Here is a 17,539-nt window from a genome sequence, read left to right on the forward strand (position 1 = left end):
TAACTACATTGCAGAAATAGCGCAGTTCGACACCACTTTAACTGCCATAGTTTAATCCAACAGGACCCTGGGATTTGTAATTTTGTGAGGCACTAGCAGTCTTTGGCAGAGAATGCTAAAGACCATGTAAAATCACAAATCCCAGGATTCCATAAGATGGACCTACAGTACTTAAAATGGTGTCAAATTGCATTATTTGTGCAGCGTAGATTCACCCAGAGAGTCTGCAGAGTATAAAAGGAGGGTACTTGCATTATACCTGAATAAGCTTTTTGGGAAAGAAATAAAATTAAGACAATAAAATGTGGTTCCCCAATTTGAGAATACCAAAACTGAAAACTCAGTTCTGTCTCTGGCCATGTAGATCAATGAAAACGTAAAACCTGTTTGAATTTGTCCAGATAGAATGTTTTTCCTGATAGATTTTCCTTAAATAAACAAACAAGAGATAGAGTAGCCTCCATCACTGCCATCCACATGTTTTAATGCTAAAAACAAAACAAAACAAAAACCAGAGAGTCTAAAGCAGCCTCTCTAGAGTCTCTAAACTCTAAGAGAATGTTTGTTCTCTAGGGATTGCCTCAAAATCGATCCTTTCTGGCTGATGCACTCTTAAACTTTCCCCCCTCATCTCACATATTTTTAACAGACTATTCCCCCTCCCTACTTTTATAAGGACACTATGCACTCTGGTGTTCCTGACTCCAGACAGAAGGGAAATGACTCCATCAAAAGTATCCCACTGTTTAGGGAAATGCAGAGAAATGGAAGGATCACACTGCAAAGATTACTTTATGCCACATCTGATTGCAACTTACAGCAACCTTCTAAAATGTTACATGGATATTTTCCGAAGCTCAGTAGTTAAAGTGTGAAATGTCTTGCTGGACTGTACAACTGTAGATCTGGATTCAATTCTATCAACATATTAAAAATGAAGTAATTACAATCCCACAAAAAACCAAAGAGGTATCAGTGGTAAGTGTCCTTTTTTTCTCCCTAACATCTGTTTCAGGGACTTAAAAATTTCATTCATTCACTCACTAGCCTCCTCCCAGTCTGAAGTAGAGAGAAGCAACAGAAGGATGTTGCCCCCAACCTAAAACTCCAATGAAATTTTCCTTTATTGTAATAACTTCTACAATGTACAGTTTAGGCATCCAAAGAAAATGGGTAGGCAAAGTTACCAAGGATATGTGAACACAGAAAATACAAGAGTTCTAGGAGTTCATTATCTGTAATGCTAGGAATGTGGGGACTGGAGGAAAATTTCATTGGGAGCAAAATTCATATTTCAGGGAGCAATGTTATCATACTCCCGACCATATCTATGCCTGAAGTGATACAATCCCAGAGGAGACTTACCATTTCTTACACTGTTTGCAAGAACTTAGCCTGAACTCCTCTCCAAGTTTGCAGAAGTGTGTAAGTGAACTGATGATTTATTCTTGATTATTTTGAAGTATATGTCACTCATTCCCATAGGAGCAGATTTCACTACTGTATTCCCTCCAACTATTAAAAAATGTAAAAAGTATGGCTTGCCCAACATCTGCGCTGAGGATAAATGTATATACCATGAACTCAACTATAAATTCCATCTGGAATCCATTTTTACTGGTGTGGATGTGGAAAAATAAATGTATTTCCTTTCACTGGCTCATTCTTTTCATTAATAGCAATCAAATACCACTGCAGGCCCAACTAAAGGAATAGGTGGAAGTTCTTCTTTTGGAAAGCCAATTTGATTGTTGAGGTCCTAATCCATCTTTTTGATATGGCTCTACAAATAGGCCTGGCCCAAGACAGTTTGCTGTCTGGAGGAAAAGAAATAATGGTTTCCCTCTTTCTAATAATACCATGTAGCAAAATTAAGTAGACTGCACTGGCAGATTAATCATATTCAGTGCCACTAAAAAGACAATGTCTATCCATCCTGAGAGCAGGTGAGGAGGTGCAGGAGAGGCAAACTAGCACACACAATCTTTCCTAGATGAAACCAGTTTGTCTCCAACAAGTTACCTCATCAAGCCTAATGGTGATGCCAGTCTTGCCCAACTCACACCTGGATGCTTTGAAACAGTGTGAAATACATACAGCTTTTGTGCTAAACTTGCAGCTATCATAATTTTTTTCCTTGATAATACTCTGAACAGACCACAGAACCCAGCAGACCACTCTTTGATCAGTATATTATCTGTTTAGGCCACTCAGCTCTCTTGACTGATTCCTTGAGATTCCTCCTGTTCCTGCATCTAGTTCTAAAACTCTCTTTTGTTTCTAAGAGGGTTTGGTGGTATAGGAGGAAGTTAAATGCCCATATGGTTCTTCATTATACCTTGCGTTCTATGAGAAGAAATAATTCCTGGGAACACCACCCTTTGTGTGTGATATCATCAATGCACATTCACCAATAATTCAGGAGAGAAGAGGGCCTGACTACACTGTGAACAACAACAACAACAACAAAGCAGTTTCACCCTAATTTGAGATTCAGCTGTTTATATGATACATGAGGCCAAAATTGGGTGAAACCAGGACAAAGCTCGGGGGGGGGGGGGGGGAACCCAAGCAAAAAAAAGCCCTTTGCTCTGCTCTAATGTGGAAAGTGCACATTTTTGCACCAGAATATAAACAGCAAAATGAGAGTGAGGGAAGCCTCAACCAGCTTACGGAAGTGGTGTGGAGCATGTGCCCTGGGGCTGGTGAGATGTAGTCACTGGCACCATTGTTTGCTATATGTTGTTTTCCTTTTTGTCATGAGTTCAAGCACACTAGTGGCCAGCTGCAGCATGCACCCAGTGCACCAGTGAGTCATCACACATCCCATGAAGCAAAATTATGATAAACATGGTAGGTCACTAATAATGCAATTCATGTAATAAGAACATACACAAACTGGTCAGTGCAATGGGGGGGGGGGATGGGATGAAGGAGGGAAAGGGGATATGTATGGGGGACCTCCATGATTGTCCTTTGCCAGTGGGTCACTGGGTGCACCAATGTACTATGTGGGCAGTGTATTCCTCATATGACCAGTAACATGGGACATCATAGAATCATAGAGCTGGAAAAGACCGCAAGGGCCATCCAGGCCATCCCCCTGCCATGCAGGAAAACTCAATCAAAGCATCCCCAACAGATGGCCATCCAGCCTCTGTTTAAAGACCTCCAATGACGGAGACTCCACTACACTATGAGGGAGTATAGTCGAACAGCCCTTACTGTCAGGAAGTTTCTCCTAATGTTGAGGTGGAATCTTTTTTCCTGCAGCTTGCATCCATTGCTCCGTGTTCTAGTCTCTGGAGCAGCAGAAAACAAGCTAGCTCCCTCCTTAATATTACATCTCTTCAAGTATTTAAACAAACTATCATATCACCTCTTAACCTTCTCTTCTCCAGGCTAAACATCCCAAGCTCCCTAAGTTGTTCCTCAAATGGAATAGCAACTGGGGAGGAGAAGAGAGGTAATTGGCAGTCACAGGTAGTGTGTTCTTGTAATCATGTGCTTGCATGGGGGGGGGGAGAAAATTGATCTGTGTGGTTTGACAACATGTGATAAGGACTGTTTGTGGGTGTTCGGCCCACCTTGGAGGTTGGTAGTGCCAAACTGGGAAAACCCAGGAATGCTTGGTTTTTCCTTCTACTTCTGTTCAGCTCCCATGGTAGCCTGAGCTTATTCTGAGCTAAGTCAAGGAACATTCACTCACCACTACTTGTCTATAAAGAAAATCAATTGCACTGATGTTCACAACCAATCGAAGAGGTTGAGACTATAGATAAAAACTGTACAGAGCCTGTGATCATGGGAAACTTTGCCTGCAGCTATAAAGATTACTTTAAAATATGGCTTTAACATATTTCACAGTTCATTAATGCCTGTCCTAGCTAATCAGCACAACTTCTGTCCTCACAAAAAAATGATTCCTTTGGCTCAGCTATTTCCCCCTACCCTAAAATTAAAAGGCAGAAAAGGAGAATTTGGCATAGTTTATGCAACAGTCTGAGAAAAATGTCTAGGCTGACGTTTGTTTTAGAAAAGCCAAATCTTTGAAATATAATCCTATCAATTTTTTTTTACATATGTGGTTAACAATAGGGATGAAAGTCTTCAGTACTTTCATTCTTGAAGTAGTCAGTGAGTATCATATATACTCAAATATAAGTCGACCTTGTGTATAAGTTGAAGTCAGCTTTTGGGGCCAAAATTATGGGTATTGGTATGACCTGTGGATAAGTCGAGGGTCAGACTTCAGGAGGTAGCCCAGCTGGGGACAAGCTGCAGGATGATTGGTCACCCTTCCCACCCTCTCCCCAGCTGGACTTTCTCCCAGGGAGGGAGCCCAGCTGGGGAGAGGTTGTAGGAGCATCAATCACTCTTCCCAGCCAAACCCCAGCTGGGCTTTCTCCCAGGGAGGGAGCTTAGTTGGGGAAAGGTTGCAGGACCATCAATCACCCTTCCTGGCCAATCCCAAGCTGTGCGTTCTCCTGGGGAGGAAGTCCAGCTAGGGAGAGGTTGCAGGGCAATCGGTCACCCTTCCCAACCTCTCTGCAGATGGCCCATCCCTTGCAGAGTCAGCCTGGCTGGGGACAGGCTCAGGTCAAGTACCGATTTGACCCATGTATAAGTCAACCCAAGTTTTTTGGGTCAGTTTTTTGACCTTAATTTCTCAACTTATACACAAGTATATATGGTAATTTTAGCAATTTTCTTTGCATGATGAGAAAGTCTTTGAAAACTGCTAGTTTTTGAGGAGTATTTATATTATTATTATTATTATTATTATTATTATTGCTTATTTATGTAACACAATAAATTTACATGGTGTTTTACAGACATGATAAAAACAGCATGTAACCTATCTGTGGCATACAATCTAAAAAGTCATCAGATAAAATATACCATGATTAGACTAATTATTCCATTAAAATACAACTATGGCCCTATAAAACTATAAAAACGGGTAACACATCAACAATCTGGATTATCAAACAATATTAAAGTACAGATTTAAATGCTTCCAAGAATAAGAAAGTCTTTAGTTCAGATTTGAAGCTAGCCAAAGAGGAAGTCATCCATAGATGTATGGGAAGGTGGTTCCAAGAGTAGGGTGCAGCAAGGGAGAAAGGATGAATATAATCATGAGAAGACAAAATCCTTGGCTGAGCAAGGTGCTCCAAGCCACTGGACCACAGAGCTCAAGCAGCATGGTAAGGTGAGATATAACAGCAGAGAGGGGGGGGGGGGGGGCAAGATTACATCGAGTTCTGAATGCTAAAAGAAGGAATGGATAGCCAGTGGGAATTATACCAGGAGTGGAGAGACATGATAAAAAAACTATTCATAGGCAGGTTACACACCGCCGAAAAGTGGCAGTCTGCTGCAGCATCCAGGAACCACAGCAGCCAAACGGCACGGTTCCCAGACGCTGCAAAGAAGGAACGCGAAAATCGCGCTCCTTCCTGCGCCCCGGAAGAGACGCTGCAAGTGCTGAAGCACGCACTTACGGCGTCATTTCTGGGGCGCGACGTGCGGACACAGAGCGTCCGCTACATCAAAATGGCGGCGGCCGTGTGGAACAGCCATCGCCATTTCGTACGGACTCAGTCCGTACTAGGGTTAGGGGCGTCTGGAAGAGACACCCCTTTCTAACCCTAGCACGGACTGAGTCTGTGCTAGGGGGCCCGTCTGTAACGGGCCATAGCTATCCTGTGCAAAATTTGTTTGATGGTTTTTTTTGGGGGGTTGGGCATTGCCCACAGAAATTGAACTGTATTTACAGAAAATAATTTGTAATCTCAGGAGAGATTTAAAAGGATTAAAAGGGTGTTTAACCTGGGAAAAGAAAGATGGGGCTCAGTGTGATGGTACAATGGACAACTCCCATAATCTTCTATGAGCTCCTGTGACCAGGTTAGCTCCTGATAATAATGACAGGTGTCTTTTGTGCAAATACAGCATATGAAGTCAAGACAGGTACTTACGTCCCGGGAAGGGTTGATCATTTCACAATCCAGGCTTTTGCACTGTACATTATGGTGATAACATTTGATTATTTCTCTCATTTAGAAAGAAACACAGTAAATCTATTGTCTTATAAAGGTGGGTGGATGCCACTTGCCTAGTGTCATTATAAAGGCATGGAAAATATGAGTATTATGTAACTTGCAAGGGGGCAATAGCGTCAAATACCTTTCCTGGTAATGTGTATCTTGGCTCCTTTTGATTACTCTTCTAGAACTGTTTGTTCTACATGCATCTTAGTGTGTCTACTCCATAGGAAGTTGCTTTTAGCAGACCAGATAAGTTAACCATTCTAAACCCATGCTGTCAACTACAACTCTGCTGGAATCACCAACAAAAAGTTTTTCATATTACTTTCTGTTCTGTTTTGCTCTTGGGAAGGAAACCAGACTCTCAGCATGAAAGCATGGTTTCCCACATGATTACAGGGAGAGAATCACAGGTCACCAAGATGTCAGCTGAGAAGAGAGGTAGCCCAGTCTGGTTCATGTCATCTGCAGTTCAGTACATAGTCCAGGCAGGTAGTCCAAAGAGCAGTCCAGAAGGGTAGTCAGGAGTCCAAGCAGAGTTCAAGACAAAAAGGCAAAGTCATAGACCACAGCACAAGAGTTGCTTCAGCCAAGAAAAGTTAGTTGTCAGCAATATTCATCTTGGGGAGGTGATGGGTTATTTGTAGCCCACCCGCAGGTGCTCCCTAATTGTGGCACACTTCCTATATAAACATTCAGAGCTTCTGCAGCTATCTTTGTCCTGCTATCTCTTGGATGGTGTAGGTATAGGTAAGTCTCCATCTTTCTCTGATGTGGCTGCTGGAAACTGCTCCTGAGGCTACTAGGGATTCTGCTCTTGTGCCTGCATGACTGGCATGTCGTCTATGCTCTCAGGCTCTCTGTCAGAACCTTCATTCTCTGACCCAGGGTTCTGGAGGCAGAGCATGACACTTTCTATATGACCTCTTTTTACTCTAAATGCCACTAGCTGAACATAGAACTTTGTGCATGCAAAGCATGTGCTCTGGAGTTGCATTTCTCTCCAGTACAGGGAGATTTCCAATGCCAGGAAAATTTGTCATCACATCTGGAACCTGTCTCTGCATAGGATTTTCAAATTACCTTTTGATTTCTTATGGTTTTATGAAGGAATATAAGCTTACTGACAATTTCACGTAGCTGGACTTGAGCCTTGTAACCATTCTCAGAGGCCTCAGAAACTGTGCAGATTAAGTCCTCACCAAAGAGGCCTTAATCTGCACTGTACAATAATGTACTGGTGATATGCCCTGAAAATAATTTCTGCTTCAGTCAGATCTCATCTGGAAATAGTGTCTAGTTGTGGCCACCACAATTCAAGATAAACCAGAACGTGTCTGGAGAATAGTGATCAAGGTGATCAAAGGTCAAATAAAGCTTTATGAGGAATGAGTTAAGGAGCTGCACATCTTTAAGTTTTTATTAGGAGGAATTCCTTTACTGTAAACAACTATTTGATAGTGGAACAGATTGCCCTGAAGGATAGTGAACTCTCCTTCTTTGCAGGTCTTTTCAGGAGTGCTTTAGTTATGTTTATCTGCATGAAAAATAATAGGACCCAGTGAAACCTAAATAATTGTGGTTCCTAGTACTCTTAGATGAATTCTGTTTCTGCTTGGAGTTTCTTTTGCTAAGAACTAAGTCTTTCTCCCATTATCTCCAGTGAGTTATGCAAAGTGGGATAGCGAGTGATACCATGGCCACAATGTATCTACCAAAAGGAAAATAGTACAATCTGCAAAATCCTTATGCAAGTTTTCATGATAAAATCACATCAGACGTATGGCAACATATTTGCTCTCCTGCTCCTTTTAAAAAATGTCTGAAGTTACATCAAGTCTATGTGTACAAAGATCCATTTGTAATTATTATTGCATATGCTTGGGCATTGTGATTGCAAAGTTCAGGGATGAACAAAACTTGGCATTCCTTGATGCAACAAGATCTTTCCATTGTGATCTCATGCTTCCTACACCAGAGAGTGAAGCATATTTGTATTACACAACCTGACCATCATGCAGTTCCAGCAAAAAGCACTGTTTTCTTCATTAGGTACATTTCAGAAATATCACTTCACTAATGCAAAAGGAAGGAGGTAAGCTGTGGGGGGAGGGATAATAAAGGGATTGCTTTTTAAGTCAATAGTTTTCCAGGTACTGGAATAAACCTTTCTGAAATTCTGAATTAAATTTACTATGAAATAGAGTTCTGGGAAATAAACTGATTAGAACCCTGCTTGAGACATGATAATTTTCTAGACATTCCAAGAAGAGACATATTTGTACTACATTAATAATTCAAAATACACAAGGTTTGTGTAGCAGTTCTAGGGACATAATTCTTTGGCAATTTTGTTCTCAAAAGAAGAAATGACAAACGTTAGCAATTTTCTTCCACTGTAAAAAAAGTCTATTCACAGTTTGGTACTTATTGTGGCCAAAATTTGCATATTTTCCCATAAAACACAGAAAATATTATTTTAAATGTAGAAAATGCTCTTTCCTGCACAGATAATGCTGTTTTCTGCACAAAAGCTCATTTGCAAATTTTGCACAGGATAAGTCCTGAACTGTGAAGATTCTCATCATTTCAAGATTCTCCTCATCAGGATTTTGTGACACTTGAGAAAAATGTTTCTGACCAGTCTTCAAATATTTCCAAATATTCTTTACATACTTAAACGATGACGTAAAGACCTGTGATATTAAGTATATTTGAAATGTGGTGGAATGACTGTAATATTTTAAATTTTAATCAATAATTTAAAAAAATACTTTTAAAAAAATTTCAAATATTGTTTCCATCCTTGAGCAGTTCACAAGCAATAATGCAGTATACACAAAGAAGCAGAGAATACTCGATTTGTAGTATGCACTAATCTAATGTCTGAAGTGTAAACACAGACCATCAAAAAGAAGGGCAGGCAGTTATGAAAACTGCCACACTACTTATTTTTATGTGATGGGCATCATGGAGGAATGCTTGGTAGGATAGTAAGTTTGCTTCCATGGAACACACCTTGATCAGACTGTTCATTGCTCATATCTGTATCATGAAATGATAATGCACATTGTCATCAGGCGTTTTATTTGCTGCCACTTTCTATAGTGCTCAAAGCCACATGCTTGGGACGCTGGGGAAATCAGTTTTGCTGAATTCCAATGCAAAGATTTATGCTTCCAGGATCAATGTGCAGATCAGAGCAGCTTTGCCACTGGATTTTTAATGGTAAATTTGGTTTTTTGCTCTAACAGTGGGCCCTCCAGTCGCTGGGGTTAGGACTCCCATGAAAGTGGGAAAAAATGCAAATAAAAAAACACTGTTTCTTTTTTACCTGAAAGAACACTTCTCTAGAAATGTATAGGTCTTCCAATGCAAGTCTGTGGTCAACAGTACCAGAAGCTGACCATATAATTGCACTGAAGGGCCTACAAATTATTAGAAAAGTGTTTCCTCTGGGAATCTCTAGGTCTTCCAGCATGACCTCTGGTGGGTATGTACTGGAGGACCATGAAAGTCCTAGAGAGAACATATTAATCAAATATGTGAATAAACAAATCTGCAAAAGTCATGCCACAAATGTGAAGGGTCAACTGTATAATCACCAAAATTCAGTAGCAAGGTGACATGGGTGTGTGAGGGGCAGCTTTCTTCAGCTGTTCATTGCCCATCTTTTTAATGAAACAATTCTAAATAGTTTCTGGAAGAGGTTTCCTTCTAGCAGATTGTCACAGTGCTCTTCTCTGTAACATCACTCAAGAGGTGAAAACTAAGCAATATTCTGTATCAGCTGCTTAGTTAAGTATATAGAGAGTTACAGATGTCTAAATCTAAGTAACTGTTCTGTATTCACAATTGCTACTTAAGTCTTGATTATGACACTATTGCCAAAATAGTAACTGCCACCACCACCACCACCTATTTTACCCAGCATCAGCTGCATAGGCAGAAGGAGATTTAGTCTGCTGGTGATCACAGCATGAGTGAATGATGTTTCCATCAGGTTTTGAGGGGTGGATGGGCCAGGAGTGGTTAAATCACTGTACTTACATTTTTGTAAGTTCAGTACCAGCCAGGGCTCAGGGTCGACTCAGCCTTGCATCCTTCCAAGGTTGCTCAAAGGAGTACCCAGCTTGTTGGGAGCAATTGGCTTATACATTGTAAATCACTTCGGGTGTGCTTAAGTGAACTCATAAGCGATATAGAAATATACTTGCTATTGCTTTTGCTAAGTAGCTGGTGTAGAATACTGGTGAGCCCTTATTCAGTTAAATAATTTAGGATAAATTTGCTTTGAAGAGATCAATTCCCAAAGACTGCACAGAAATCAATGGCTACTGGGATATTTATTATTTTCATTACTCTAATTGCCCACAGGGAACAGACTTAAATGCCTTCCTAACTAGAAAGTTTATTATCTGTACAGACTTCCACCCTACAGATACAGCTAAATCCTGTATGCCAGGCTTGAAGGAAGTACAGATCCAGTAAGTTAGCAAGTCTTTGGAGAAAGGAAGGCTAAATTAGCATTGTAAAATATGGTGCATGAGGGCCCTCAAAAGAACAAGGCTAAGCTTCATTTGGATATTCCCTTCAAAAATGCAGTTCATTTAGAAGCATCTTTTCTTCTTCTTCTTTCATCCACATAATCCTTGCAATTGGGGCAGGGCCAAAGCAAATAAAGCAGAGCTCCCATTTGGGAGCCATTTCTCCATCTCCAGTCAGGCTGTGAGATTTATGAGGCTGTAGGATACTTTTCCATGCAAAGAACTGAAGGGCCTTTACTATGAGGCCTTTACAAACCAGGCTGGACTGCTCACTAGAATACACACACATACACACACTAAAGGGAACAATTCAGCTTTGAGAAGGCCAGGGGGTACATGACTAAATAGGTCTTTTTTCGTCTCTTGACTCCCGAGATGTGGCTAAGCTGATGTGATTTGTCTGGAAACAGTTCAGTGCATTTGAGTTTACAGTGTGGAGGGAATATTTACAAAAGCCAATGGTCAGATTTTTCAAAATGTTTTATGGGAGAAACAAGCTTTCATACTCATTCAAAACCCATATGATAATCATTATGGTAATGATTCTGCAACAGCTTTTAATGGGGGCTGCCATCTTATTATCTTTAAACAGTGGGCTTGAATGAGATCCATGGGAAACTGACATCTATAGAGTAGCACAGTATTAATTTGTTGAACAGGCAGAGGATAAAGTCCAGGCCAATACAGTGATTTCATCATGTCTGGTAACTGCCAATAGTTGCATATCCCTACAGGATTCTACATTTGTTGAATCCACACCACACAATTCTAAACAGATCACAAGGGTCAGTTCCTAACCCCAAAACTGAGGCTCATGAGCACTTAGGAAAAATTGTGTTAGTTCAAGCTAAATAGGCTAAATGGAAGGGATGCAAAGAATATTCAAAAATATTTGAGAAATAGTTCACAACTGTGTTCTCAAATGTTAAGAAATTCTTATAAGAGAATCCTAGATAGATGAGAATTTTCAGTTTGGGATTTATTCTGTGCAAAAATTCACACATGGTTGTTTTGCTTAGAAAACATCATTTTCTGTGTAGGAAATTGAATGTTTTTTACAGAAAATATTCTTTCAGTGAAAAAAAATGCTTTTGCCTGCCCAGCCAATGGAATTTTTTGCACAAAAATATGTGTGAACTTTATGTATAATAGTTCTCAAACTATGAACAGTCTTTATAAACTGCACAGTTTGACAATTGACAATTTTATTTTTGATTCTTCTTCTAATGAGACCTCAAGTGTGTTTTGCTTTTTCCACAGCAGTTGTACCCTGGGGCAAACGTTCCACTGAGCTATCCACCAAGAGAACAAAATGTGTCTTGGTCAGTCATGACCAGCAGAGAACCTGTATGGTTCTGATAATTGATCTTGTGGGGTTCATATAGTGTGCTGATATTGTACTTCCAGATGTTGGAAGTATCTGAACCATGCACCTGAGTTGTGGCCATGATCAAGAACAAGTGGGTATACTATAAACAGAGAATTACTACATCAGTAGGTATGGCAACCCATCATTGTAATGGCCTGTGAAAGTAGCATGGAGAGAAGATGTGAGAAAATATGCTGAGAAAATACATTTGGGGAAAGTCGTCATATTTTTAATGAGGCACTCACTGTCCTGTGATAAAATTAAGAGGTGCAACACTGACCATTTGGTAGAATAATTGATATATGATACTGTGTAGAAGATTTTCAAAGTTCAGTACCATAAAACTGGAGAAAGTGTGGTAGACGATGACCTATTATAATCAAGGTTCTAGACCAAGTCCCATGAAAAAAATCCAAACTGATTCAACAAAAGTCAGCTTGTGAGCAAGGTCAGTGGGCTAGTGGGAGGTGAGATCCTGTTATTTCTGATTTCTCTTAGGTCATCCTCTGTGTCATTTGAGCCTGTGTTGCTTAGCTAAGAAGTGCCAGGACTCAGTCCCACACATAAATCACAGCCTATGACATGGAAAACATAGCTTCAAGTTGCCATGAATAGCTTTTGGCCACACTTAGGAAGAATGTAGCAGGAAGCAGATTCCCTTGTTTCATTTTAGCTAAGGCTAAAAGAGGGAGAGAAAGCAGCAGCCTCCATTTTGTTTAATTATGGCTCCAGCAGAGAACCCACCCTTCCTTCAGATAATGGCCAGAATTCACTTAGAGACAACCCCATACATAAGTTTCCCTTATGCACGTGAATGTTCTTTTTTGGATGCTGCAGGGGTTAGTATTCCCTTCCCCAGTATGCATAATCCAAGTTACCCCTCACAAAAAAAACCTTACCAAAATGCCCCTGAAGCCAACCCACATAGCCGTTATGTGCTTCACCATGACCTGAAGGCTCAGAGAAACATCTGGTTACTCCTCATAGTCCAATATGAAATGATGGCATCATTGCTGAAGTCCACGGGGTCTTCTGTAAACATGGGGAAAATAGCCAAACAGTTCTACAATCCTGCCTGCTCACTGCAAAGCATGCATGGTGGCTTCCGGGGCTTCTTGGTAAGTCAAGGGGAGGTTATGTGACTCGATGTAGCATAGGTCTGCGTGCATATATTTGCACTATGCTGAAGGGAAGTAGGATTAAAGTCACCAGTTGCTATTGCTGTGAAGGACTTTGGAAACTGGAAGGCAAAAATGGCCTAAAAGTCTAAAGCAAAAAGCTATATTTCTCTAGGTTCAAGACACACACACACACAAGGGGAGTAAGAGGCTAATTTTTTGTTAAAAAAAATAACCTCCCCAAACCTATACAGTACCATAAATAAGATGGGGAGAGTATAAAATGATATACAGTCTGCCTTTCCTTTACGCGGGGGATCCATTCCAGACCCACCCACCCTCACATAAAGGGAATTCCGCCTATGCTCGAGCCCCATTTAAATCAATGGGGCTCGTGCATGCGATGGTGCAGCGGCGGGCACGTGCCCCATTATTCCTTATGGGATGCGCCGCCCCTTCTCCCAGCGCGGCTTTCAGTGTATGCTGAAAGCCGCATAAGGCACAGTGCGTATGACACGAGCACACTCTAGATATCAATTATGACATACACATAAAAATGTTTTTGGAAGATAAAGGAATCTAAACTCTTGACTCCCACTTCAATAACATCTCTAATCAAAAAAAGCTACAAAATCCAACAAATGTGAATTTCACAAGCATCTATCTATTGTGATTCCTACTCAGTGGCAGCTGGTGTCTCCTATGACAGTCAATGTTCTCTGGGTAGCAATACAGCCTTTATAGGAACTATCTAAGGTGCTGAACCTTATTCCTAAATAAATTCAGCACCTTGGATAGTTTCTTTGGATGTAATGAAAACTTTGAATTGATTTACTGCCTTGCTGTCATAGAGCCACTACCTGCAACCAAATGTCCTTTGCACAGCAACACAAATGGACCAGGAAACTCGAATCTGCTTTCTACCCTCCTGAGCAATCCAATCACCAAAATCAATGTTTAGAAAATGTGCTTCTTCACTTTATTTTAAGAAGTCCTCATTTTCTCATATCATCGTCCACCACTGCCAGAAAGAGAACAAGAGAGACTGAAAGGAAGGTGCCTGTAGAAGCACAACTGAGGACCTGGACTAGAACAGCATGGCATCCTCCAGTAGGATGCTCTAGCCAACATATTAAGTGGTCAGGTCTCTGTGCTCACACAAATGGCTAACACATAGTCTCCCCCCCCCCCGGTTCTCTTTTGTGTGACAGACAATCACTGTGTGATCCAAACAGACAGTGAGTCTTTCACAGTAGAGTGGGAGAGGCTAATGTTGGATGACAGAGAACAAGGAAAGGAGGAAGACAGAGAGAAGGGGAGGGGAAGAAAGAGAGAGTAAAAAACTTGGGGGTGTAAGTAGGTGAAATGGAATGTGACATGGAAAGAAGAAGAAGGGGTACAACTGTATGGATGAATGGGATATTTGTAAGAAAAAGATGAAATAGTTGCTCTGGTTAAAATCAATGATTCTACTTAAAATTCACAAAAATTGACAGATTGTTTGCCTTTAAACACAGCTTGCTTTGCCATTAGCTAAAATCAAAGAGAATTTGTCTTTAAATGTCTGTCAAAACTAGCTCTGACCTCAGCCATTGCTAAGGTTGCGAGTTCAATCCCAGCCAAGGGGCTCAAACTCAACTCGGGCTTGTATCTTTCCGAAGTCGCTAAAATGAGTACCCAGATTGTTGGAGGCAATTAGCTTAAACTTTGTAAACCGCTTAGGGTGTGCTTAAGTGCACTGATAAGTGGTATAGAAATATACTTGATATTGCTATTGCTATTGCTTAAACCATCTGACGCTGGATGTTTTCTTCTACAAAAAAAGAAAAAGAAAAAGAAAAGAAAGGAAGTGAAAAAAAAAAGCTGCACACTTCTAGCTTTTGGTTCCAGCAACCTATGAAACAAAGTCTCACTTAAGGTGCTAGAAGATCCAGTGTCTGAAAAGCCCTGTCTTTCTGTTGATTTTTAATATAGGGACTCTACAGACTTTCCCTAAGTGGCCATGGGATCAGGGCTGTGGCAACCTCACACCATGGCCCCAAGCTGGCATTTGGAGGGTGCAAAAAGGAGCCGCAAAAAGTGACTCCTTTTTGCACTCTCCAAAGGGTACCACAGCTGCAGCAGCGAGGCTCTATGGCACCCCTTCAGCACTGTGTCATCAGGACACAGCACCAGAGGGGCGCTATAATGCTGCGCACCATCTGGAGTGGTTCATTGCATCATGGCACCCTGGGGGCGGTGTCAGGGCATGCATCATCAGGATGCTGTGCCCCAACTCCACCCACAGGCTGGCCTTTCAGTGCAGTCTCTATAGGGCTATAGTTGCTGAAAGAGATTGGGGGGGGGGGATTTCCCAGAAGGCTCAATCAGTTTACAGGAGCTGTGTAAAAACTGATAAAAACAACAGCTAAGAACATCTAAGAATTTGGTACTGTTGTAAACCAGAAGCTCTTGTAGGTCACGATGGATAACTGGTATTTTGTACAATCACACCCCATACCAAACTAACCACACTGCACCATTATGTCAAAACTATAAATAATGTGACCACACCAGGTGGTACAATGGTTAAATGCCTGTACTACAGCCACTCACTCACAGTCACAAGGTTGGGAGTTTGATGCAAGCCAGGGGCTTATGGGTCGACTCAACCTGGCATGCTTCTGAGGTCTCTAAAATGAGTACCTAGTTTGTTCAGGGCAATTAGCTTACACAATTTAAACCATTTAGGAAGTACTTAGTTCAGGATGAAGTGGTATAGAAATGTCACTGCTATTGCTATTCCTGTTTCAGTTTTGGCCATAGGTGAGATTGAAAAGACTGCAGGGACCAAATCTGCTGCATTCTGTGGTAGATTTGACCCTCTTTGGTTGGAGGGGTCAAAAGGTCCCCACAGTTTTACATAGGGGTGATTGTGGGGATATACCAGGAGGCACCAAGAGCCAAAAAAGGGGGGTCAGGAGCTGCATGTAATCTGAACACTGCACCTTTCACCATCCCTCCTGTCAGTTTCATTACTGCAGTGTCAATTATTGTTTATGTGCTACAGGACAGCAGAAGTCAGATCACACCAATACTCACCAACTGTGAGTATTGAATGTCAGGTATTCATCTACTTAGTCACCCACTGGTAATTTTTTTTTATTATTTCTTAATACCACTTGCTCTTTCTAGTGTTTATTGGTACATCTTTGTTTTCAGTTTTAGTTGCTGGCCAACAACCATGGCAAATTGGTCCCCTTCTCACAACCTCATAGCCTATCACTAGTTCCCTCTTGAATACACAACATAAAAGTATAGACTGGAAAAACAGCAAAAATTGGTTTGACTCTCTTAAGAGTTCACAGGAAAACGAAGCATTTATTAGAAGCAATGGAAGTGGATTGGGAGGAGAGGGCCTGACACCATTAGAAAATGTTCAGAAAGGTGAGCTTTGTATGGCCTTGATATGATTAATCATGAATGCATACAAGACATAGCACAAGGGATAATGTATATACCCTGGATTTAGCACATGTGTACACATACACATATACATACATACACACCACATTATTCTCTTATGCATATAATATATAGTGAAAGAAGTATAGAAATCCAAAATTCTTTTACAGAAACCATGTAATTTTCAAACATTATATCATCTTTTCTAGAATAATCTATAGAAAGAAATGTTAAGCACAATAATTTTTTAAAAAGCATTTGAGCAAGATAGTGAAGTGCATGTATTAGTAAGAAAGGCAATCCCTTTAGCTCTCAATAAATGTTTAAATAAATACTTGCAGAATAGCATGAACCCAGCATACCCGTTAAAGTGAAATAAATCTAATAAAACATGGCTCATTACTCACCTCATCAACTTGAGGTTCTTGAGCTTGGGGAGCATTGGGCACAGGGGAATCACAATCTGGGCTATAATGCTCACAATGGTCGTAGGCTGCTCTAGGATCTCCGATGATCAACAGCTGCTGGATATCACCCTGCCGGGAAACATAACAAAATTATAAATCACCCTGCATTATGGTCATAGGGAGTAATGAAAAAGAATCCTTCTGTAGAGAACAACCTTGGCTAAGTGAGATGCATCTAATAGAGGTTTAATTATTCTGTAGCACCCATTAATTTATCAGTGTAATTTATATTTGTCTATTATGGTTTCAGCAGGGCATGTTAATGGCTTTGTTGCATACAAATAGGTGATTTATTGAGAGGTGAAATCATTTTGTGTCAAGAGCCAAATCTTTAAGCCCTTCTGTGCAAATTGGTTGCATGAATTCAGATGGGGGCTAAAACTACCTTGTGGTGATCTATGACGTTGTAACAGTGCCATCTCTATATTAGCAGACAACAAGGATGATTAGAGAGGAATTGTTCATGGCTGCCTCTGAGGACAAACAGAGTTCAGATTCAAAGCAATCAATATATGTTAAAACATTTAACTGAGATATAAAC

The 17,539-nt window shown here is 40.8% G+C and overlaps 1 protein-coding gene across 1 annotated transcript in view; it reads right to left on the minus strand.

Annotated features, from left to right (window-relative positions):
* Window positions 1-17,539, minus strand: part of COL11A1 (collagen type XI alpha 1 chain) — a gene marked incomplete at its 5' end in the record, with an annotated part of 325,199 nt that overhangs the window by 222,478 nt on the left and 85,182 nt on the right. The window contains one exon of the mRNA XM_042464341.1: window positions 16,939-17,067. Coding sequence (XP_042320275.1) covers window positions 16,939-17,067 — 129 coding nt within the window. The remainder of the gene's footprint in view (window positions 1-16,938; window positions 17,068-17,539) is intronic.

This window comes from Sceloporus undulatus, chromosome 4 (genome assembly GCF_019175285.1).
Source record: "Sceloporus undulatus isolate JIND9_A2432 ecotype Alabama chromosome 4, SceUnd_v1.1, whole genome shotgun sequence".
Lineage (NCBI taxonomy): Eukaryota > Metazoa > Chordata > Lepidosauria > Squamata > Phrynosomatidae > Sceloporus > Sceloporus undulatus.